The 24,782-nt window shown below is 42.6% G+C and overlaps 1 protein-coding gene across 1 annotated transcript; it reads right to left on the bottom strand.

The window, feature by feature from the left end:
* Positions 1 to 687: 687 nt before the first annotated feature.
* Positions 688 to 21,881, bottom strand: TMPRSS2 (transmembrane serine protease 2). Its single transcript, XM_052794966.1, has 15 exons — positions 21,777 to 21,881; positions 15,482 to 15,639; positions 14,194 to 14,264; positions 13,107 to 13,302; positions 12,712 to 12,795; positions 11,243 to 11,362; positions 9,754 to 9,883; positions 8,553 to 8,663; positions 7,659 to 7,702; positions 6,765 to 6,939; positions 4,926 to 5,101; positions 3,825 to 3,920; positions 2,816 to 2,958; positions 2,105 to 2,257; positions 688 to 1,916 (listed from the first exon to the last, which is right to left on the bottom strand). Exons 3-15 carry the CDS (start codon positions 14,206 to 14,208, stop codon positions 1,905 to 1,907), a joined length of 1,455 nt encoding a protein of 484 aa, XP_052650926.1. The 5' UTR covers positions 14,209 to 14,264; positions 15,482 to 15,639; positions 21,777 to 21,881; the 3' UTR covers positions 688 to 1,904.
* Positions 21,882 to 24,782: the final 2,901 nt, after the last annotated feature.

Genomic DNA, 24,782 nt, shown 5'->3' with positions numbered 1-24,782 from the left:
ACTGCAGCAGCAGATAGCTGACTTCTGTGGCACAGCATTCACGCCAGTACAGCATACAGCTTTCATAACCCTGTTTAGCACTTCAGCCGGTTTTCCACATTTCAGCATACCATTTTGCTACTATTGACTTGTAGTGCTGCAGGTCAGAAGCCATAAAAAAGCCTGATACCATAACAACTTAATTTCTTTCATTTCTATTTTTAAAGTACTTTAAACTTGTTGACTACTTCATGGCATCCCCCAAGGCACACTTGATACTCAGGTGCTATTGAAGACACCCTGTCTCATACCTAGAGAAGAGAGGCAGGTACACATTGCTTCAGGCAGCATGAGGTGTAATAACAAACTAGGGTGTGACACCCTCGACCCACTGCCTTTAGACTAAACTTCCTTATTTAATTCAGTTTCACAAGTCAGAGTGATTTCATCAGATGCAGCCACTAAAGACATCCAACATTCTTGGACATCCAGCTCTCTTTCCCTGGGTTTGTTCGAGGACCTGAAATACTGGAATTAAAATAATCTCTTGGATCACCCTCTTGTGTTGTTTTTCTTTTGCTTTGGGTTTGTTTTTGGTTTGTGGGGTTTTTTTAGATCAGATTCTCAAAGCACTTCAGACACTGAATCCAGCAACTGCTTCCAAAAATATCCAAGCAAACAGATATAAACCACTACTAAGGAAAACTATTTGTAAAAAAAAAAAAAATTTATTTGGTGCAGTGTTCACATGCAAGATAATTGCATTTCAGTACCAAAAGAGAAAACAAGACTAGTAGAGTCATTTCATTCAAGAGATTTATCCTTCTTAACAAAAGTGACTTGGTATGGCTTTTTGATCCTCTGTACTATGATTATAAATTATTTTCAAAATCCTAGTTGAGGTGGCACTCTGATATTAATTACATTTTGCTAAAAACATACATGCAGATACATAAGGAGAGCGCTAAGGAATTAAAAGCCAAATTTAATAAATGAGGTAGTTCATCTGGTTACACAGAAACACAGATTTGTGTTTCTTTGTATAAAACATCCAGCCTCTGTATGTGTGTCTGCAATCAGAGGTCTATCATTTGCAACACAGCCTTACTGAAAAACTTTGCCCTTTGCCTTTCACAGCAGGGAGAGTTCAAGAGTCGACCTCGATGTGCGCAGCCAGGGACCTCGCCATCGGACACTTAACTCACCCGCTTCCTGCTGCAGCTCCGGAGCATCCCTCTCCGTAGCCTACATCCAGAGTGACAGCACATCTTGCCCTTTTTGGGTTCAGAGCAGCTTAAGGCAGAACAGCACTTTTAATTACTTGAGACAGTCAGACTGGTCTCACTTCAATCAATCTGACTTGGATGACTGCTGTGTCAAGATCCTGAGGATTTTTAACTACCTGAATAGACAGTATTTTTTTTCTGTGCCTCTACCGTAGTGCATGAAAACTTCCCTTCATATGTACCAAAAAACATTCATTTCTTTTTAAATTGCCAACCAGCAGCTCAGAGATTCAGTGTTCACATTACTTAACATTTAATTTAAAACACTACTAAACCAACTGTCTCAGCATCCTGCTATGAAAATCTTAAATTAAATTGTGATTAAAATTGTCATTATAAGCCTGTATCTGATTATCAAGTGAAAGTTACGTTTCAGCAAGCAGTTGACGGAACAACTTTCTGCCAGGCACCACAACAAGAAGAAAGGTGCTTATTGTGATAATCCTTCACTGATTAAGGTCAGTCACTGTAGCCAGCACAGAACCGAGTGTGAAATCCTTCATGTTATTTTTAAAGAGAAAATTCGAAGAGAAAAAAAAAAAAAATCATTTGCAAAGTGAATAAATATCCCAGGCACCCATGGCTTCATTTATTCTTGTTCTCAGAAACATCGATCAGCAAGAAGGACAGACAGCATTGTCATCTGTTTGCCTGTTTAAAAAAACAAAACAAAAACCAAAGGTTCAAGTTCTGCTGACAGACTATCTTATCAATTACCTGGATGCTTCTCAACAGAATAGCTTCATTAGCAGACAAGTGACATTTATTTATTTTTATAAATAAAATCAAGTTTCAGATTTTGGACATTTAAAATTATTAAAAACACCCAAATATTTTACCTGCATATTTTTATAAATCCAATCTGTAAACACAGTCATATTGCCATACACTCCAGGTCTATTGCGACTAGCACAGCCAGTTCCCCAGCTGGTATCTCCAACCAGCCACCACACGAAGTTTTTGTTAGTTACTAGTGGACCTCCACTGTCACCCTGCACAAAATACAAGCGTATTATTAGTGACCTGGCCACCAGGAAAGACACAATCCATTTCACTTCAGGAATATAGGTTAAGTTTCAAAAAAAGCTAACCACCGTTTTAAGGCAATTACTAAACCAAAATGCGATGGCAATTACAGTATTAAATGATGACTGCTTGCAATAGGGATGAAAATCGTTTGCCCAAACCACTAAATGAGATATGCATTATTGACTCTTGTTCACAGGCATAATGGCATGATTATGAAGAGCATTCCTTCACTTTCAAGTGCCAGTTAACAAAACATCCTTGAAGCATTAAAAAGGACTGCCTCACCCTCTTTGGGTATTTAGCGAGAACTCGGGCACTGGAAGCCATTCAGAAGATGAAACAAAAGCTCTCGCTTTTGAAGGGATGCACCACAAAAGGAACTAGAAGCCCAACCAAAATGTTACTCATCTTTTTATTTTCTTTTTGCATAGGATCTGCTTGTAATTAATGATTTTAAAAGCCTACTAGTAAGACCATAAAAATAATCTGATCATTATTAGGTGTTAATTAAGAATAATTACCTGACAGGAATCAATTCCTCCTGCTAGATATCCAGCACAGACCATTGTAGGCAAAATCATGCCATTATAGATATAGACAGAATTACACCTAGAATGTTCTATTAAGGGCACCATAGCATAATTCAAGTTATTTGAAGTTTTACCTAAAATTGAAACATACACAAAAACACACAGAGACAAAATTAAAACAAGCATCGTATTACGTTGCTATTACAATTCCCAGCAGCTAGCACTGTTCAAGATGAAATAAACTTACTAGAAACATTGGGATGGACACTTAAGATGTATGGTCCATCGCACAGAAACAACTGTGACATTAAAACTCCCTTCCAAGAGGTCAGCGAGTTACCCTGCTTTACTGTCAGTGTATTGTAAAGCAAGAGAACATGGCACCTATCTCCCTACTCCAGCCCCAAATCAACTGTGTTATCCACAGGCCTCTTAAAAGCACATGAAGTCTGCAAGAGGCAAAGAGGACCTCCCCACAGTTCCATGGTCCAGCACAAGCTGCCAGCAATTGCTATATCCAGGGTCCAGCTTCCCCAGCACCCCCCTCCCCGCCCAGGACCTTCTCATACTGAAAGAAACCTTTCCTCCCTTTCCTTTTCACTTACGAATTTACTTGCAACGTGTTCTTCTAGCTTGAGGGGGTGGAAAGGACAGGCTCCTGCCCTTTCCCATGTCCACAGAGGACTGGCTTGGCATAGAGCTACCCTTGTTACAGGAGAGGTGGCCCTGCTAGCAGGGGCACAGAATTGTTTTCTCTGTGAATATTTCTGGCCCCCGGTACTGATTTGAGGCTCCTTTGCAGTCTGCTGAATGCAACACATCACAGCTTGCTTTGAGACAGAATGCCCTGTGTAAATATTAGGGACTGTAAAATGGGTGAAAAAATAGCATATCAACAGATCTGGCTCAAACTGCCCAATCAGCCCATGCAAAGGTTATTTGTAGACTGAAGAGGACTGGTTTATGTAGAAGCCCAATATATTCCAGAGCCACTCTTTACCTCCTTGGTACTCTGCTCCCCAGCCAGATATCCAGCACTGCTGATCAGGCTGGAACATCATTCCTGGATTAGGCAGACAGACTGGCCGTACAGTATCTACAAAACAAACACAGTAACATCTGTAATCCCAGATGTCCAGACATAATTCAAAATAAATGCATATGAAATACCTAGGTATGACCACCACTTAAATACATACACACCATGTGTTTTCTCTCTACTTTACATACTTGCAGATAAGCAGCACTGTGCGTTGCAGGCAGCAGCAGAAAGCTTACCAGCTGCCCTTTCCAGATGGCTACCTAATCTTCACCTCAGAATGAGGAACAAGCATAGTTAATGGTACTAGCTCATCAGGCTAACTAGAACAATTAACACCAGCTCTTCTGATCAGTAGAGGACAAAGAAAAACTTCTGACAACTACCTCTCCACATTCTCTTTGCAAAACCCTGCTGAAAATAATCACAATGCAAGCAGGATTCAATGCCTATAGACAAGAAGTGTGAAACAAAAACCTGGTAAACAGACAACCTCCCTGCTCTCAGCAGCAGAAGAGCCCCTCCAGGTTACTTCTGGTAGCTTTAAACTGATGCATTGAAATATAAAGGACCTGTACACAAAAAGCACTTCAAGTTTAAATAATGGTTTGTCCTCTGTTTTTTACTGCTTCCTTACAAACAACCTACATCTACTTTTAAGAAAGGAACTTCTTGTAACGTTTGGGTTTGGGGTTGTGGGGGTTTTTTTTCCAATTGTTATTTGATGTAACTTGGTTTAGGGTTTAGTCAGCCACTCCACCACTACATCCTGAGTCTGCACATATAGGAGTGGCAATACTTAAGCACCACACAGCATTCTGGGCTAAAAGTACATTATTGAGATGAGCCCAAACTCCCTTACCACGTACTAGATTTAAACAAATCCTACTTAGAAAATCAGAGGATGTGCCCTCTACCTCTACCCTGTCTCTAAGGTGTCTCTACCTACATTTTGTGTTCTTCCCATAAGTACCTACAAGGATTTTTTGATAAAGTTCAGAAGTTTTAGAAGATGTGCTCATTGCCATTGGATTTTTGCCTTAGGAAGAGCAGAATACATACCAGTAAAACTCAGCGGCATCTCTAACTTCATAAGGGCAACATCATTGTCTTTAGAATCTGTATCATAATCTGGATGGGAAATTATCTGTTGCACTCTGTACCCATTTCTTAAGAGCATCTCATCCTGATTCAGAATCCCAGCATAAACCCTCCAGCTGTACGGGTCAGAAAATCGTCTACAGAAAAAAGAAAGGTTAGAAGGTTTGCTTCTCTGGTAATGAGTCACAGATTATTACCTTCAAAAAATTGTCTTCAGAAATGCTAGTCAAATGCGTGCACGACCAAGAACATGCATGCATTTTACTACCATTTCTGAAGAACAAGGTAAACAAATTGCAAGACATCTAACTTTGGGAAAGCTTCACTCTAATTTCATAAATACATCCAAAAAATCTTTGAAATGGGTTAAGTATCACTGTCTATCCCCTTAGTCACTCAGCACAGCAAATTATACTCTGAGACTGCAACACTGAAGTCTATTGATTTCCATGGCTGAGGGATCAAGCAGTTATTTCCGAGGTCTCACATGTCAGCGGTATCACTCGCGTGTACTATCCAAAGCATGCCTGGGCAGCAGAAGCCAGAATTAGTAAAAACATGATCTAGTGAAGGAATTTCACTATCTTGAAAATGCCAGGGGTTTTCTTGTTTGGTTTTGGGGTTTGGTGGGGTTTTTTTAAATGTTAAGCATTCTCACTAGGATGTAATTTAAGTAGTTCCTTGCACTTCAGCACAGTTTCCAAATGCTCAGTAGAAAACTTCCCACAAGTGTTAAAACTCCCTCCATGAGAACTGCCAAGGTAGTAGTGCTTGTAAGTCATCCCCCCTCCAAAACAAAACAAAAAAACCCACCCAAAGACAAAACCACAAAAAAAAAACCAAAACCACAAACCACCCACAAGACTGAAAACCAGTTTTGTGCCAGCTACAGCTTGGTTGCCATTCCTAAAGCTTTTGCATACTACCAAGCTGAAATCAGAAAACAAAGGAGGGATAAGATCATCACATAAAAATAAACACTTGCGTTCCTTTCTCAAGGTTAAGGACAAAGCTATTTTTCCTTGGCTTAGCCTCAAAATGTGATGCAGCCAACTAACCATTAAAATGTTTTTGCTTAGTGGGTTTTCCCTGCAACAGAAGCGGCCACCTTTTAAACATATTCTGCCACTGTACACGACGTACCACAACACCCTCAACTCTCCTTTATAGGTTAAAAATGTACAAAGCACCAGCTATTTTTCTTGTTGATGCCTATATAAAGTGCTCCTTGGATAGGTATAAATCTACATTTAATAATGACTTGGGCTTTACTACCCTGTGGCATGAAGATATGAGGAAATAAATGGTACAGGCATCTTCAAATTGATCATATCTACAGTTGTGTGATATTTGAGCATTTGGGTTGGGTTTTTTTCCTTTTTTTCCTTTTCTTTGTTTTTCCTCACAGTGTAATTCAACTTCTTCATGAAATCATTGCACTGTTAGGCATTATGTTTGGTGCCTTGAGTTTACCTCTGAAGTTGTGTGGGTATCTGTGCCCAGCACCACCATTCAATTTAATCTCCAACTTTAACAAGTAAAATAAGATTTTCTTCCTGTAGAAGGCAGACAGATGATCTGCAGCCAGTCTCCTCCAGAACAAATTTTCCCTTGAAAATTAACACTTGAAAACCATACTGCTACATAAACAAAATACTGCACATAACACCTGCATTCAAGGCAGGGGGAGGAACGGTATTTAATTCAGTTTTAAAGCAGAAAGTTGGGAGACTTAAGTAAATTTGAGCGTTTCAGCCTGAAGCAAGAAAAACTGCCACTCGAGAGGTGAACAAGACTCACCCTTCCACGCAGTGTGCCGCCGTCACTATCCACTGGCGGGTGATGATGGAGCCCCCGCAGACGTGGGTGCCTTGCACATGGAGGCTGACCTGCCACGGCCACTGCCCCAGCACCGCCCCACTGCCACCCACGATTCTGTTCATAACGTTCACGCTTTTAGTGGACATGCCGCACTCTAAGGAGTCAGTTACACACACACAGGCATTAGTTAAAGAGGGAGCTGCTCTGGAAGATGGCTTCTGCAGCTCAGGCTTCATGAGCAGAGGGGAGCGCAGACCATGTCTGACCTCTGCACTGCTGGCGTTCGATACACCGCAGCTCCGGCCCCTGCCCTGGACGCCGAGACCCCAAGTCTCCCATAGCCTAGATCCCATTCCCATTGCAAACGTCGAGATGAGTATTTGGTAGCTGCTGCCCTCGGTTCACCACAAACCATAAACCGGTGGTTCATTACACCTTTGACCATGGTATTCAAGCATCTCTGGCGAGCCGGACACACACACACCTTTGTGCCATGCAACAAAACAGACAACAGCCAGGAGTCGCCTCATGGCCATCAAGAACGCCCTGCCCACCCGATGGCCGCATGTTGGAGAACAGATGCACCACAAACATCCCACCACGGTTGCCAGGCGAGGGCTGCAGAGCTTCACTGCAGGCAAGTCATTTAAAGGAACCGGTGGCAGCAAAGACAAAAGCAACTGGGGATCCAACACCCTCCTTGTCTCCTCTTCCACCCTGCTCCTTAAACTGCACTGTTTGAAACTTGGGAACCAGAGTTAAATCATCTGCCCATCAAACAAGGGCAGTTATTTCTGCAGATTCAAAAGGATTTCCTGGCCAGAGCATTTCAAAGCATGAACAAGCAGAAGTTTGAGAAACAAAGTCACTTACCTATGCAGCGCAGAGAAACCACATTTCCTGATGCACAGGAATCACTGCAATAGAAATAAAAAAACAGATGGGATTTTAGGCACAGAGTGAAGCAAGTGGTAGGCAAAGTTCACCTTCCAGCTGCTTCCTACCCTTTCCAGCTTCGTGCCCTGCCTTCACCCTCATCTTCCTGCTGAGGGTTCCCTCCTTTCTTCAATCTCTCCAGCTACCCTACCAGCAACCACCTGGCCTCCACCATTTCTTGCATTCACCAAAACAGTCATGTGGAAGACTGCACTTGCCAGTACAAAAGGTTTGTAAGCCTATTGAGGAGCAGGATGAAGAACAGCATGAGAAAACGTTAGGCTGATTTATGAAGTAGTTGTAGAAGAACCTAAACAAGGGAGCCATGGGAACTTAGCAGGCACAGCAGTCTACAGGTTTAGAAACTAGACACTTCAGAGTTGTTTAATGAGAATAAAAAATGATACTTTCCACAGTGAAAGACCCATTTTGCATGCTGTGTGTTCATGTGACTGAAAAAAAGAAGCTGTACCAGCTGCTGTGAATGTGTTACAGGTGGTAGCTATTGTCACCATACAGAAACTTCTCCTGATGGTCAAAGAGCCTTAGAAAAGTATCTTTGACATGGCAACCTTCTAGACAGCACGGAGGGAACAGCATGGGACATCTCCTCTTTTAAAAGAGGAGAGGAAGGATGGAAAAATGACAGCTGTGTTTTTAAACAGAAGGGAGAGCAGTTGCTGCAATCAGGCTAAAAACAAAGTCTCTTCCTCTCTAACAATCCCCATTGAAAGACGTGCTGGCATTACACTACAGGCAGAAGGTACACCTCTTACAACAGCGAGGAAGACCCCTGATAAAAGGAAAAAACTTTGTATTAAACAAAGATACCTGCTATACAGCTTTTTGTACAAGTCTGTATTCCCAGCACTTGCGTTCATCTTCATGTAGCTTTTAAAGCTGACTTCAGCTGCTACTCCTCGACTATAGTAATACGTATCTCTGCAAAACAGAAAGTCCATTATGAAACCCAGTAGTTTCAGTTTTCAAACAAGTAACAATAAACTGTGCCAAGCTAGAGCTTCTGACATGAACACCACTAAAAACGTGATTTTTTTTTTTTTTAATTAAACACAGAACCCTGGTGGTATAGTACAGTGCCAGAGACACAGATTCTTTAAACATTTGTCAAGTTCCGTTTCCCATCAGTTACTAGATTAAAATAATATTTTTATCTAATATGCATGCACGGTAGGAATCTTCAGCCTCATGAAACAGGGCAAGATGAAGAGATGCCTTTGCTGGTACGTTTACACAGCATAGCAAAGTTCAGGTCCAATAAGTTGTGACAGCCATTTTTCTGTGGGACAACAAGAGGGGTAGCAAGTGCTGCTGTTCTGCCAGGCTTTCTAGCTGAGGACCAGCTCTGTGTAGTTGCTGCTGGGCTGTCTTACTGGAGTTGGAACTACTAGGGTCATTACTGGTTCAGAGACCTGAATCCAGAACACCACGATACAGCATGGGCGCAGAGAATTTCTGCCTGCCTGAGCAATAAATTCACTCCATTACTCCACACACAACAGAAAATAGTATTTGCCAGCTGTATCAAAGAGAGGCAACATCAAGTATTTCAACCACAGAAGAATTTAAGCTACGGCATTACGTGGAGAGAACGTGGGCAGCACTCAGGGCCACAAATGTTTATTGCAATCTTCTACATGAGCTGGTGTTACTTGTGTCCTCAGAAGACCAAGGCTTGCCGTATAATACTGGTGATGACAGATTAAGTCAGACCGGATGTTATTGAGCAATTAAGATGATCTGAAGCGAGCTCTGGAACATGGTTTTAAGTTAATGGATACAAGTGACCCCGCTGAGTAACTACTGCATGCTTGCCAGACCCTGTTACTTGTTGGAGCAACATTTCGTTTTTATTCTGTAACAGCTACCACCCTTAGAATCAAACCCACCTGGGTTCACAAGAACTAGATTGCCAACTGCTTTTTGTTTCAGGTATGCATTCTCAAAAACAGCAAGAGGGAAATTTTAACCTTTCTATGTATGTGCAAAGGCTGACGAAGGTTAGACTTACACACTGTAGCCCATGTCTTTACATGCAATCTTCCCATAATCGTCATTCCAGCCATCTTGACAAACAGGATACCAGGATTTGCTGACAGGTGAGTAAACTTCCAGGATAAAGTTTGGTCCAAAAAGTCTAACTGCCAGAAAAGGAAGAAGCGGGGGGGGAAAAAAAGAAACCAAGAACACCACACGCTATATTACTGCTCTTTCTCTACTTAAAAGAATTGTTACCTATAATATTTGTCTGTATGTATGAACTGGTGTTCATTTAATGCTGCCTTCTACTCAAATTCTGAGTAAATATCAAGTAGACAGAAATATCACAATGACTTAATTCTTTTGTGTAAGGCAATGTAAAGGAGCTACCAGTTTAAAAATGCAAGTACACAAGATAGTGTTCATCTTTTCATTTCAGCTTTTATGCTCAATATTGTCTTTAACATTCTACCACTGAGAAAGATTGCAATAGCCAATCTTTTCTTATCTTTTATCTATGCAAACATATATTAATATATCATATATTGTGTATAAAGAAAATATCATCTATTGTAATACATTTTATTTTATATCTTAATACACCAAATTTCCTCAGAGAAGCCCTTGTAGAGCAAGAATGTAACAAGGAGCAATAAGCGCTGACATTCCATGACCCATTATGTATTTATTTGTACAAGAATTTAATATAAAATAGCTCAAACAAAAGAACAGATTGAACAAGCTTCTCCAAAAACCCATTATTCAACCAAACGGAGAGGAACAGCTTTAGAGCATATGCCAGTAAATGCTAACCCTGCATGAGGCATGTGCAGAATAAAAGTTCCCAGAAAGAGAATAAGAGCACAGATTTCCCAGGGCGGCACTGGCACAACACAGGTGTTAGAAGGAAGATCCCATGCCTTTAGAATGGACAAATCGATGATGTTTCCACCTTCAGCTCTGCACTACAGCTTCTCTTGGCAACTTTTCAGTTGGAAACTCTGATCAGACCAGGCTTTCTTACACAAAGGAGTTATGAAGTAGTTGAAGCATTATTGGGAGAACAAGGAATGCAAAATATGTGGAAAAAGACAAGCCTGACTGAAGACCACCAAATTTATGTTATCACCTAAAGTTCTACTAAGAAGTCAATGATGACTGTTCATTCCAGAGACAATGTTACATTCAGTTTTGCACAAAGCCTGTTCAAATTAAAAGGTAATATTTTAAAAATTGATTCGAAGTTAAGCCAGCTCAAACCCCGGAGTCAGTCATTTTGTTTCAGCTTTTCCATCAGACTGGAAACAAACTGACTATCTAGGTACAGGCTTCAAAGTGCTCGAACATCCTAAACCATTTTAGAGATGTAACTCTACATATAGCTAGAGTTTTATACTAGCCTTTACAGATATAGGCTAAAGTGGTTCTATTTTAACTTAGGCAAGCTTTGGACAAGGCAATCTGCTCAAAAAACTCCTGCAGTTGGCTGAAGGTCCCCCCACTTCACTGCCGGCACTCACCACACCGGGTTTCATCCTCCCCGTTGGGGCAGTGGCTCACTCCATCACACCACTGCGAGGGCGGCATGCACACTCCTGAAGTTCCACACTCTATCAAGGAGCCGAGACAACGATTCTCTACTGCGGGGAGAGAGCAACACAGGCATTAAGTTCTGAACATCAGCTTAGCCTCAGGTGGCTACTGCCAACTCTCATCTTAAGGAGTATTCCACTTTGATAGAGCAAAACATCAGAAAGAGCTCTTAAACTCAAAGATGGGAGGAGACCTACCCTGACACAACAGAAGATGTATTACTCTGTCCTTTACATCACCTGTCAGATTAAGTCACTGATGCAGCTGATTGGATTTTGTCCACTGCCTCCCCTGAATAAGCAAGCACCATTAAGTTGTCTAAAAGGAGTCAGCTTTACACTGACAAAGCGTAAGACACATAAACAGAAAAGGAGGAAGAAAGCAATTACTCCAATTACATCCTTTTGCTTTCACTGCCGTTTAAAACAAGATTACATTCACCCTGTGTAAATCAAAGTGAGTAAAAAAAAAAAACCTTAAGAACACAAAGTGTCATCCTAATAGTTTTAAATGAACCCCTTTCTCTCTCCCTTCCATTTCTTGCACAGAACAGAAAGCAGAGGCTCCTAAAACCACAGCAAATTGTTTTTTAGCTTCCTTTCAAAAGTGGCTTTCATTGAAAGGGAAATTAAGATAGCACAAGACAAACCTCACCTAAGCCAAACAGAATTGCTCTAGCCCAGCTTCAGAGCTCAGTCACCCCGGTTGGGGATGACTTCCAAGGCAAACATATCATCTGTGGTATGGCTTACAGTGGTGAGACACAGGCTGGGCTCACACAACATTAACACAATTTCAAAGCAAAAGCCTCACAGAAACAAATAAATGGATGTGAATTACTTCTGTCCAAGAGAGATCCCATTTTGCCAAAATAAAACATATCTTGACCATTCACACTCTTGCAGTTAAGGTATACAAATTTACTTCAATCTCCATCCTTCACTTGAAATTAAATGAAGTTCAAATCTGGAACAGGGTTCCATTTCAGAGAGGATGCACAGCAGTGACTTCCCAAATGAAGTGCACCACAGAACGTGTTGGCCATGCACAGCCAGGTGCCAGCTATCCATCAGTGCAAAAACCCTTGCAGGAGGTCAAACTACTCCTTACTAACAGCTATGGTTACGTCATAACTTACGTCAAAAACATATTTACTTGACGAAGGGAAAGGAAAGTGACAGCAGCACTGTTCATTAAAAAGAAAGGGAAAAATAAAGAAAAACACAAACAAAACTGAGCCATTAGGAAGCAATGTTAGTTCATCTCTTGGGAGACAAACAACAAAGACTTTCCTGTCCTCGATTCAGCATAAAATGGAAGATAAGAATGTATATTTCTAACTTTAAAAGTTTAATATTACCTTTTATTTCAGAATAAAAAAAAAAAAAATTCTTACCAAAATACCAGATGAAGAAAGCAGCAATTGCACAACAAATGACAAGTAAAATGGATAATATAATGACTATGGTTTTCTTTACACCTGAAATGAAAGCAAGGAGAAAAAGAGAAATTAGGTTCACAGATAAGGTCATTTCCAGGCACCAACACTATCTACTTCCTTGACATTAAAACCAGACATTTTTTGCCAGACAGACTTTTCTCCATTCCACCACCCTTCCTCCAAACTGCCCAGGTTCCTATCCAGTTACACTGGCATCCCAGCCAGCTATTACTTCTTTATCCATGGGGAGGTGGCTCCTTCAATACAGGAGTTGGAAGATCCCTTTTATTTGTTGTCTTACTTTGGAAGACCTTAAGTCTAAAATTGGAAGAAATCCCTACAAAACTTACTTGATGCACATGTTGTCCTGGATGAACGTGCTACTGGCCTACTTGACTGATGGGTAGCAACCCTTGGGACATAGCTTGGCACTGACGGAGCATTTGTTGAGAAGTACTGCGGATACGGGTTAGCACCTTCTGGCTGCCTAGCAGAATAGACGTTTTCTGACTGAAAGCCATGATTTTCATAGTATGGCGGTGGACCCTAAATAATAATGTTGAGGGGATGGAAATAGGAGAACATGAAAAACAAGAGGCAAGACTGCAATTAGGACAAAATAAGTTTCAGATGTCATTTACATTCAGAACTACTAAATACTAAGTACTACTAACATTACTACTAAGTAATTCTGCCAATGCAGAAATGCATCATGCATGCATACTCATGCTAGTGACTCCAACTTACACAGAGAAAGAGAGTTACAGTACATGCCTAATACCTTGCACTTTGAATAATAAAAATAACAGAGTGAGGCTGGAAGGACTATGAAGAGATCAGTTTCCTGATCCAAAGTAACTCAACCTAAGAAGGATTATTGAGCCCAGCCCTCCAGCTGGCCACACAAACCATTGCACTGGAACATCTGACAGGGTAGAAATGAGCAGCAAGGATGGTTTTAGGCAGTACCATCATCGAAAGAAATGCTGACAAGTAACAGCCTTTGTCCGTGCGGTTGTCCAGGTCTCGGATAAACGCTTACTGCCCCATTTTGTTCTATGACAACACCAGGTATACCTAAGCTATTTCTGAAACACACTGGCCTACAACAGGTTGTAGAATATTTATCCTGGAAGAGCTTTAAATACTAGTTAGAAGCCATTCCATTCTACCCCTCCAAAATAAGCTTTAAAAGCATAAATATCTCCCAGGAGTATCTGAGCACTTGAAATGCTAGTTAAGTCAAGCCTCTTACACCTGCCTCACAGTATATTTTTCCCTTTTTGCAGAAAAGAAAACACAACAAATACTCCACATTTTAAAACACTTGTTAACCAGGACATCATTCAATAGGCTGTTACTTGTAAAGAAATAAAAGCCTCATTAAAAAAAAAAAAAAAATCAGAGAGGAATATTTTGAATATTTTGTTTACTTACTACGGTAGAGGTCATCTTTCCTTTGTCAGCAGTACGAAAACAATACAAGTGTTTGGAAGTAAAGCATGAACCTATATTAAAACAAAAACAAAACAAAACAGAAAACAATCACAACCAGAAGCTTTGTCCACCTTTCTTGTCAGTTTTTCCTTTGGAAAAACGCCAATCTGGGGGAAAAAAAATACAGAAGTATTTCGAGAGAGTACAAATTAAGGTGCAGCATGAAATTGGATCTCAATAGCCTCTCAATACAACCTTAAGGATTATACAGTGGCAACTATTCATTAACACGAGCGCCACACAAACCAAGAAGATTAAGTTAGTGCTCACTCTCGCTGACAGAATGAGAGTTAAAGAATATCCTGGCAACAACCCACACGGTGTCAGTACCAAGTTCAGTTCCTCCTGCCTCTCTCAACACTTACTCATGTATCGCTCTGAGGTTTATGACACAGAAACGAGAACATGAACAAAGCATCAGGAAACACAAATTCAACTAACTCATTTGATAACACCACAGCTAGCAGCCCCACAAGTCACATCTTTTTCACTCTTCCGCATTGCAAACAGTTTTCTTGGTTGTGTGTTGTAGCCACCACACCAAAACCAGGGAGAGAAGCATGGCAGGGAAACACTATGCCACACAAATACAAAAGTTTCTCAAATAGAGTAAAAGAGAGGAGCTACGTACAATGTTTCAAGCATATAGCAGTTTATTTTAAAGTTAAACATTAACTTTAAGTAAAACTACAGATTAGCAAAGACACCAGAAACACAAAATGTTTGCTGCCAGAGTTCCAGAATAGGCAGTTATACACCTCCACAAGCAATCATTTTAATAAATAATTTAATGTATTGAGTCCTCTCATAATGCTACTCTACATGAGAAAATGCCTAGAAAGTGCCTCAGTCATGCACTGAGAAATACCTTTCTCCAGACAACTTGCAGAGCAGTACCCCAACACACAGGCACACTCCACGACTCCTGTCGAAAGCCACAACTATAAAGAGCAGTTGCATTAAGACACAGCATAATTCAGCCTGAAGTATAAGGTTATGTTTTAGAACCTGTACCAAGGTGTCATCTCACCCAAAAATGAACTGTAAATGTCTTTGAAGCAGATTTCAACAGCAGCTGGGCACCTCGAGCATGCCAATACTTCCTGACGGTTTAGGAAGGCTGATTCTGTTATTTGCTTATTAGCGCTAGGGAAAAAAGTAAACAATGCACTGTTGAACTCTTATTTGCATGGCAGACAGCTGAAAAACAAGTCTTACTCCTACTTACAGTAAGTCCATCAGATTGGTGACTAAGGCTTCACAACTTCTGCCTTATGTCGCATCCATTCTTACCCAGCTCTTCACAGCAGAGTCAGGAAGTGTAGCTCTGCCCAGACTTAAAGGACAAGTAACAAGTCACAGGAAGATATTTTTGTTCCTCGTTCTCTGAAAAGTAGGGGGAAAAAAAGGATTAGGAAGTTTAGTGATAGCAGACAGAAGAATACTAGGTGGTGATTCTGAGGTAAGCCAACAGGTACTGTGACCAAAGAAAAACCCAAATATTTTTTACGTTACCATTTGAAAGGCTTTGCAAATTGGCAGATGACAGTCTTCCTCACTCTTGTGGGGGTTTGGTTGGTTGGTTGGTTTTGCCTTTTTTTTTTTTTAAATGAACTGAGAAAAAAAAAATCTCTGTTCTTAACTGGCTTTCAACCATCACTCCCAATTTAGTCTTTGTTAATCTATTTCCCATCCAGATTCTGATTAATAACAATTTTCCGTTATCACACCACTAAACACAAGGAAGTCATAGGTACATACAGATTTCCACGGTATTACACATACACATTTGCCAGTGTATTAAAAACAGATTAAACCAGAACCACTGGGCTCCCATTAGTTTGCAAACATTTAAGGCAAAAATTGATGTGTAGCATCCAATAATGATACAATCTAGTTTTCTTAAATAAGCATCACTGACACACTTCAAAATGTTTTACAAATACATCAAGGGTACTGCAACAACTTCACAGATAAGGAAGCTGGGTCATGGAGAAACAAAGTGACCTGTCAAACACTTTGCATCCCAACAGTTAGAGAGCTAGAAGATACTGGTCTGTCTTATCTCACTCCAATACTTTGGCCCCTAACTCACCTCACCCATCAGACAGGTTTAAATAGATCCCACATAAAAGTAGAGTAGGTGCAGAAGAGTTTAGTGGGAATGTACAACTATCCTTCCCTCCCACTGCCAGGCATTCCTCCTGATGTCTGTGGAGCTATAATGGCACTTTACTGGGTACATCTGAAGAAACAAACCTCAAGAGTCCTTTAAAGTGAGCTGGTTGAGTTAAAGGGTACAGAGATCCCCAGGCAAGGAAACAGGGATGGAGCTCAGCCCCACAGCAGGCTTGAATGTGTAAGAGACAGGGCCCAGGGAGCCAGAACCTTGCAGGTCAGCTTGCTAACAGCTTCTAGCTTTGGAAAAAGTATACCCAAATAATGAAAGGGACCCATCACTCTTATGCAGTCAAGCCCTTGAATTTCAAAACCTTCAGCGTACTCCAGTATGGATGGAGCAGAACCAGCTTTTGGACCTCCAGCAACAGAGGTCCAAAATCGAGTGTGCTTCTGTTTCATAGCTCTGAAAGCGAAGAAATAATGCTACTGTTTCTAATGACAGGCAATAATAAGAGTAGAAAATGCATAGCCATCACCGACATAGCATACCGATCAATACAGTGAAACGTACTGCCTCACAGCTTGCAACTATTACTTGAAATACCTTAGCTTCTTCTTACATATGCCTTAGGAGCGTTATAATTAAAGTTCTGTTGTGAGTCATTAAGATTAAAAAAATACATCCTTTTTTCCAATAAAAGTTGTCAGAATAAAAAAAATTGAAAATATTAGATTAATTCAAAACTAATTTAATCCAATAGCTTTTTTAGTTTTTTCTACAGATTTCTGCAAATCAATTCTTTATATTTAAGCAAAAGTTGAAGTAGAGTTGGTCTGTACTTCATTTGATAACATAGTACTTAACTGAATATAGACTTCCTAGACTATCTTCCTAGTCCTCCAAAGGCTTGTCCTCCTCCCTACCACAGTGACAGCCACTCTCCCCCCTGGACAGGAAAAGCACCAAGCATAGAGTTGTGCTGCTCAGCTGTAAGTGGTCCTCACTGCCCCATCCTCCTAAGCCCCTCACCTTGCTACTGCTGGGCAAAGGTGAGCCTCCGCTTTTGCCTCCTTACAGCAGCAGGTCATGACTCCTTTATACTGCGTGTGTCCTTCGCTAGTCAGGAGCCAACATCCCACAAAGACAACAGAAGGAATGAAAGGCAAAGAAACCCTAAAGATTGAACCACAATTTTGTTAATGAAACCAGACTTGCTGGCTTTTACCCTAGTTCTCCATGCAAGAAATAATAATGGTACTTCCTTAGTACACATCATGTTGTAATTGCTAATTAAGAGCAGTACCATGCTTTGGAGGCATAGAGTTCCACAAGTACCACCAGCTATATTACTTTCCACAAGTTTTTATATAGAGATCACTGTATGTTGTTTCCATGTCTAGACACCTAAGTCAATAGGATGCAATAATTACCTTCAGATATACTAATATAACACTGTGGATTCAACTTGGCCAACGAAGCCAGAGTTATATTGGCAACAGTATGCTTCCTGCATTTACGTATTACTTCAATACATGTTTTGTGCTATTTCCTGAAATAGAAACATCATTAGCTGTTTGCTAAGCTCTATGACAGGTATTAACAACTGAAAAAACAACAGCAGCAAAAAACCCAAAGTAGTTCTTCAGTTAGACCTATGTAAAAGCAACTGCATGCAAAGAAGGAAGAAGGGAGAGGACAGAAGAGTTAAAAGCCAAATGCATGAAGTCAAGTTCAGCTTCTAAAAGGAGGAAGCATAAAAGCATCCAAACACTCTACATGAACACTAACACAGTGACACATTGAAAAAATTACCAGTTCCCTTTATCCAGATAAAGAAATACAGTACATGCAAATGAACAAACTGCCAAAACTCATTAAGATAGCCAAGGAGTAATTCCAGTGCAAAGCTCAATCTTAAAAAAGGGCAAGCCAACAAATTATGGCTTTTGTTGATGATGCTAGAAAGGAAGTATGCTTTCATTTTTTTTTATTCCCAACTGGTTTATGACCACCTAGAAGTTTCAGTAGCGTAACCTTAAACACAATATAACCATGATACGAAGGTGGGGAGGAAAGGGAGGAGGGGCAATAAAAAACTTAAGAAGAGAGAAAACAAGCAAAGAGGTGATTCCAGATTCATTTACATGATCCTTTCACACAGTGGGAGATTCCTGCTTCTGCTACCTTGACAAGAGAAAAGGAACATGGTAAAGATTCCTGTTTAACAGGCAGCACTAAAAAATTATCATGACTTGCAAATGAAGTATAGAAAGGTTAAAAAAAAAAAATCCAGTTATGTATGAAAAAGGAAAGAAACTAAATAAGAATTTTCATCTCATTTCATTAAGATTGCCTTGATACTTCTTCAGGAAGTAGTACTAAATATTTTTATTGTGACAATTAAAAAAAGTGAATGTCATTTACTCCACAGGGTAAAATTTATCCTCTCGAAGGGGTCAAAGACAAATTGACAAGCAAATGAATGTCTCAAAAGCCATCAATATCAGGTTCTTCCAATGTCCTGGCCTTTCAGCTAACCTTCTCAACAGAGGTAAGCTCTACTCGGTGTGCCTATGCAGTAACATTACACATCTTGCAGAGAACTATACGAAACTATGTAAATATTTATATGAAATGTTGCCGCAACAAATAGTACCTCGACATTCTTAGATCTCCTAAGAAATAGCTTTGAAGCTATTCTAGATTAGCTCCTAAAATATCATTAAACTGTAGAACTATTTATCAACTGGTGTCAAAAACCAATACCTCTTGATAAGCACTACCAGCAGCTCAAATAAAGTCCACAACAGTATTCCCAAGGCCAGCAAACTAAGATTAATACTACTTCCACATGCAAAAAAAAGGCATTCAAAAGCTCTGAGCATAGCAGTCTCATTTTAAACAGTTATAGGATGCTGTATTCATACTACGAATAATCACCTTATTTGTCTTCTCTGAAAACAGTTGTTACCATGAAACTCAGCCTATCACAAGTACATCACATGCCTTTGTTAGAACGGTGGGGTGGGAAAGGAGGCTGAAAAGCTGTGGCCTAGCTGAGTGGATGACGAGTGGCAGAAGACCCTACAAAAAAAATCCATTTCTGAAACAGAAAGGACCAAGAGCCCAGAAGAACCAGATTTATTGGCATGGTAGAAAATGGACTTATTGGTCAGGCAACAACTGCAGAGGCAGCCATTGCCCACAGCACCCACCAGCTCATGTGCACAGATCACAGCGTTGCTAGAGGAGGCAGCAACAGCCAGCCTGGCATTTGGATGCCTTCTTCCCCTACGCTACATTCCCGGTTCTGCCTCTGCCCTTCTCCTTCCATGGCAGAAGCAAATAACCTCATGTTCTGGCAGTAAAATTCAAGTCTCTGTCTACAGCACTGAAAGTCTCTGGGAAGGAAAAAAAGCTCTCAAGAATACTTGTTTACCATATTCGAGTTGCAAATGAATATTGTATGAATACGGTACCAGAAGGTACCCACTCCACAGAAAAATAAAACCTAGCAATGTTAGCAAATCAGACTTATTTAGATATTTGTCCAGGTCAGCTGTTTTCCACCTGTGAACTACAGATCCTGAGGAGCTGTAAACCACTTCCAAGGGGTCTATGGCAGATAAGAAAGAAAAGCAAGCCTGCTGGCAGAAGGTTTGAATTCACTCCACAGGTAGGCTCGTATTGCCAGAGACAGGTTTAGGGATCCACCCATGTATCAAAGACATAGGAGAAGTACTGACGTAGTAGCACAGACACAGCTGAGCTACCGTCACGGTACTGGAACTATTCAGTGTGGACCGACCCTTGACTGACACGGGAGGAAGAGCCTGTATCTCCAGGACCAGCAACTCCAAGAGAAATATTTTGACCAGCATCCTAGAATACTGTTTCGCTTTGTTTTTTCGTCAACATCCAGGAACATAGTTTCAACTTATTTCCATTTTCAGGCTAGACTACCATGATAGATTTGCCCTAGGTTGCCATTCCTATGTCCCGTATAATTTTTAACAGTTTAAGAACGAAAGGAAAAAGGAAAAAAGTTAAGTTAATGTTAAGTCCTACTCTGACATCAAATACTATCTTAGTCCACCTTTGGCTTTACATTTACGTTGATACCCGTAGGCAACAGCCCCAACTGCAATCATTTCCTAGTTTCATTGATCTGTGCCACACACAATGTCCACCTCTTCCCCTGCCTAACACTGCCTTAGTTGATGCAAATCATCCTTCATAGGTGAAGCTGCTTCCTTTGGCTCTTTCTAAAGCACTAAAGGCAGTAGTGTCACTTTACACAGGGCAAACGGGGATACTTAGGACAAAGGCACAATGTGAGAATGGTCCCTTAAATTCACTGACACCCACCCACCCAGAAACCTGAGGTGAAATTCAAGGTCCAGGGAAGCTATGATCATCAGTAAAGCCACCTAAGGGGAGGTGCAGAGTGGGGTTGATTTCAGCATTCAAAGCTTTGGCCCAGAAGTTTCAATGATATGGCTCCTGTAGGAAGGCACTCTTATAAACAAAGTTACTGTTCCAAAATTACTTGACAAGTTGCGACAACTGTAACCAGAAATCAGCGCTTTTGCGAGAAACCAAAGCAGTGGCGACACTAATACACAACAAAGAGGCCCCAGAACTAGATGCTATTCTAGTTTATTCTCCATATGAGTGACTACTTGCTCCGTGACCTTGAAAAAGCTGCCTGATCTCTCAGCGTCTCGTCTCCCTTCATCACAACGGCAAGAAACGGACAACCTCCCCCTCGAGAAGTACGAGGTGGGACAGCGTTGGCGTGCGTACAGCACCCTGCACCCTTCCTCCTGTACCTCGTCGGATCGCGTTATTCGCTTTTCACAACACCCGTTCAGCTCTTCCGTGCCCGTTCAGCTCCCGTCTTGCCTGACCCACCGCTCCGCGGGGCAGCGCAACCTTTTCGCGCTGCACCTACCAGCAGAGAAACCGGCTGCGGAAAAGGGGCAACCGGGTGAAGCAGAGGGAAACACCCCTGGAAGGGGCGAGCTTACGTCCCCCCTCGATTTCATCGTCTCTCGGGAGACGACGCCGCCCCCGCTGCCCCCAGCCCCGGGAACGCCCGCGGGGCTCTCCGCGCCGGGCGGGGCCCCGGCCCCCCTACCCCCGCGGGACGGGGATTTTCAGATGTCTCCGGGGTCCCTCCGCGCCCCCCCTCGAAGCGAAGCCAAAGTTCCTTAATTAAAAGCCAATAACCGCAGGCGCAACTCGAAGCAACCGAGACGGTGTGTGTGTCCCCCCCGGGGCGACGGCACCCTCCGGCCCTCGGGAGCCGCCGGGCCCCGGAGGTGGCTCCGCTCGCCTCGGAGGAGAGCCCGTGCGGGGCGAAGTGGCCGGGCCGGGCGGCGGGGAACGCCGCGCTCACCTGGGGCTGCCCCCGCCGGAGCGGAGCGGAACGGAGCCGGGACAGAGCCGGGACGGGACGCACCGAGCCGGGAGCAGCCGCTGGGGCCGGGGAGGAGTTTCCCGGCGGGGGGTGGGGAGCGGCGGGGAAGGGGCAGGTGCCGCCAGGTGGATGCGTCGCCCGGCCCCTTCCTCCCGCCGCCGGCGGGGAGGAGGCCGCTGCCCGCTGCCCGCCTCGCTCCCCCCGCCGCCGCAGGGCCCGGGGGCCCCGGCCGTGCTGTGCCGCCGCCGCCGCCGCCGGCGGGGGCCACGGGCAACCCCTCCTGCCCGGGGGGGGCCGGCGGCGGCCCCCAGCCAGACAGCGACTCCCCTCTGCCCCTTCCCCCAGCCCTCCGCCTCCTCCTCCTCCTCCTCCCAGGGACATTTGCAAAACAAACAAGCCGGAGGGAAGCAAAGGGAGCCCCGGGAAGGGGCCGCGGCACGCCCGGGGGCGAGGAGGCGGCGGTGCCTCCCGGTGTAAGCCCCCCCCCGCCCCGGTCCCCGGGGGCGGAGGTGCGGCGACTCCTCCGGGCGGACCTTTGCCAGGTTTTGGGTTTGCTGTTCTAGCCTAAGCGTGCTGTGGTGAGGGGCCCGGGCCCGTTTTGGACTTACGCATCGGTCTTTAGTAGTCTGCGTTTCAGGGTGTTGTATGCAAATAAGAAGCCACAACGCTTCCGTGAACGGGGCAGGTCAGGAGCTCATAAACATTGCTCATAAAATACCCAGCCCAGGGAAATTAACTTCCTTTTTCTTTGGCCTTTTAGGACCATTTAATAAAGGGGCATTCTGAAAAATTACTGCAATCTCAATTGTCACCTTACTTACAACGCTCTAGTGACTTGTGGTAACTCTTCTATAAAGCAGATCTACCAATGAGTGAGGTTTTTCTCTGCCATAGCTGAGCTCCACTGCAAAAAAAATCCACTTATATCCCAAAACCTCAGAGTACGACTGGAAAAGTGCGTAGGTGTTTGAAGAAATTCTACTCACTTTTAATAACAGCTCCAAATTAGCTACAATATTGCTGCATGCTATGCTTAACATCTCTACAGATAAGGCAAAGTACACAAGTTTGCCATCATAAGTGTTTGGGGTTTGTTTATATTTTCAAATGCTTATCAAGGAATTACATCAAGTGCACCAAGAAGCCAAGATCATACCTTCAGTATTTTTCCAGCTCTATGTCTTTATTCAAAGAGAACTATGTATCTTCAGACCCTGTAGTACAAAAGCATAAGGAGTATTGGCTAAAACATATTTAAATTTTAGCTTAGGCTTTTTAGCTGAGCCTTTTCGTAGGGCTATTTCTGCTCATGCTCTCCCAAAAGGAATCGGTGAGATTCAGTAATTTTCCAGTATGGATTCAGTTGCAGGAATTGGACCTCAAATTTCACCTGAAGTAAAATGTAAAATCATCTCAAGTCACAACCAAAATGCACTGCATTGTCACCTTCTGTGGTTCTTTAACATGTGTGCCTGTGTGCCATGTCCTTGTCTTTAACCTACAGTAAATCTGTCAGTGGCCTTCAGAGCTTAGAGATATTTTAGGTTTGAAGCAGAGTATCTAGTCATAAGGTTTCCCCGTTAAGTTTCCTTACCAAGACAGAGGGAAATGACCCTGCAAATTGTCACTTGGCATCATGGCCACGGAGAGATGACCACATGCTCATCAAGGAGAGATCCCTCAAGATCTGTTCTGCTCTACAGGAGAACCTGAACATTTCCCTACTTCGGAAATCCACGTCTTTTTTTCTTTGAAGGTCATTTGGAGGTTATGTACTCCTGTACTGATGATGTCTAGATCCTCTCTCAAGACAAAGCTCACTTAGTTATTAGGATACCTAACAATTTATGTTTCAAAAAGGTTATTTCTTTTGAGCTTAAGAATATCCTGGATCTCACTTCGGATTTGTCCAAACATCTTGCACAATGGCTACAGATAAGGAGAAAGGGAGACGTAAAATAAATAGGCTGGTTCCTCTGTAAGTTGATGTTGTCTATATGTAGCCACTTCTAAGGTTTTACATCAATTTAGGCGTTATAAACAAAATTGGGCAGAAGGACACGGTGAACAGGTAACAAATATGCTGTGCTGAGGAGCGGTGTGCTCCTCTGCCCCAGAAGTTTTAAACTCTTTACAAGGAAGGACCCACGTAACAACCGCTACAAAACAACACCAGACCTGCCGTGGGGGAATTCAGTGCAGCTCCATTAAAACGAGTGGCGCTTTGCTTAGTTACAGACTCGAAGATCTGGGCATAAGCCAGCAGCTCGTTGATTACCCCTATTAACACCTTTTCTTCTCAGAGAGGGCCGAGCTGGTCAGTGAACAGTACATTCCCACCTTTTCCCCCCCAGTTCTTCCCTCCCTTCCTTCAGGCTGGTGTCTGGCTCACTAAAGGGTTGGCCTTTCAGATCTTTAACGTGGTAAAAGCTTTTTTTTTTTTTTTTTTTTTTTTAAACTGGGTTAATATTCCCCAAGGTTAACTCAGCTTGCTAACAAAGGTCAAAGGAACAGGAGAGCTGGAGCAGGGGAGGCGGCGGAGGTGGGGAGGGGGACACTGCCTCCTCTTGGCAGCAGAAGCTGTCGGGGCTGTTCAGCTCGTCTTTTCTAGTCGAGGACCGAGCTCGCGGCCCTGTAATCTCTTCCAAAATAGTTGTATGTGTGTATTATTGTGTTTTAATTATGCAAGCTGGCTTTTGCAGAGCAGGATGCTGAGTGTTCATTTTATTAATGGATTATAAGCAACCTTTAAAGGAGAGATCAGGGCAGGGTTTGGTTTTTCAGAGTGCCTGCATGCTCTGGGAGGGGCAGGCGAGTCCTCCGCTGGAGAGGGACTTTCTCTTGCTGAGGAGCCCTGAGTTCACCGCCCAGAATTCCAGGTGTCTGAGAGCTTCACTGGGACCCAGCCTAATGCTGCTCAGCTCAGCATTTACTCCAAACACTTTTCTCTCACTTAAATACTAGTAGTTAAATGTTCGGTGAACC

This window comes from Harpia harpyja, chromosome 8, assembly GCF_026419915.1.
Source record: "Harpia harpyja isolate bHarHar1 chromosome 8, bHarHar1 primary haplotype, whole genome shotgun sequence".
NCBI classification, from domain to species: domain Eukaryota; kingdom Metazoa; phylum Chordata; class Aves; order Accipitriformes; family Accipitridae; genus Harpia; species Harpia harpyja.
Note: the sequence above shows the minus strand (reverse complement) of the source record. Positions and strands in the feature narration are given on the sequence as shown.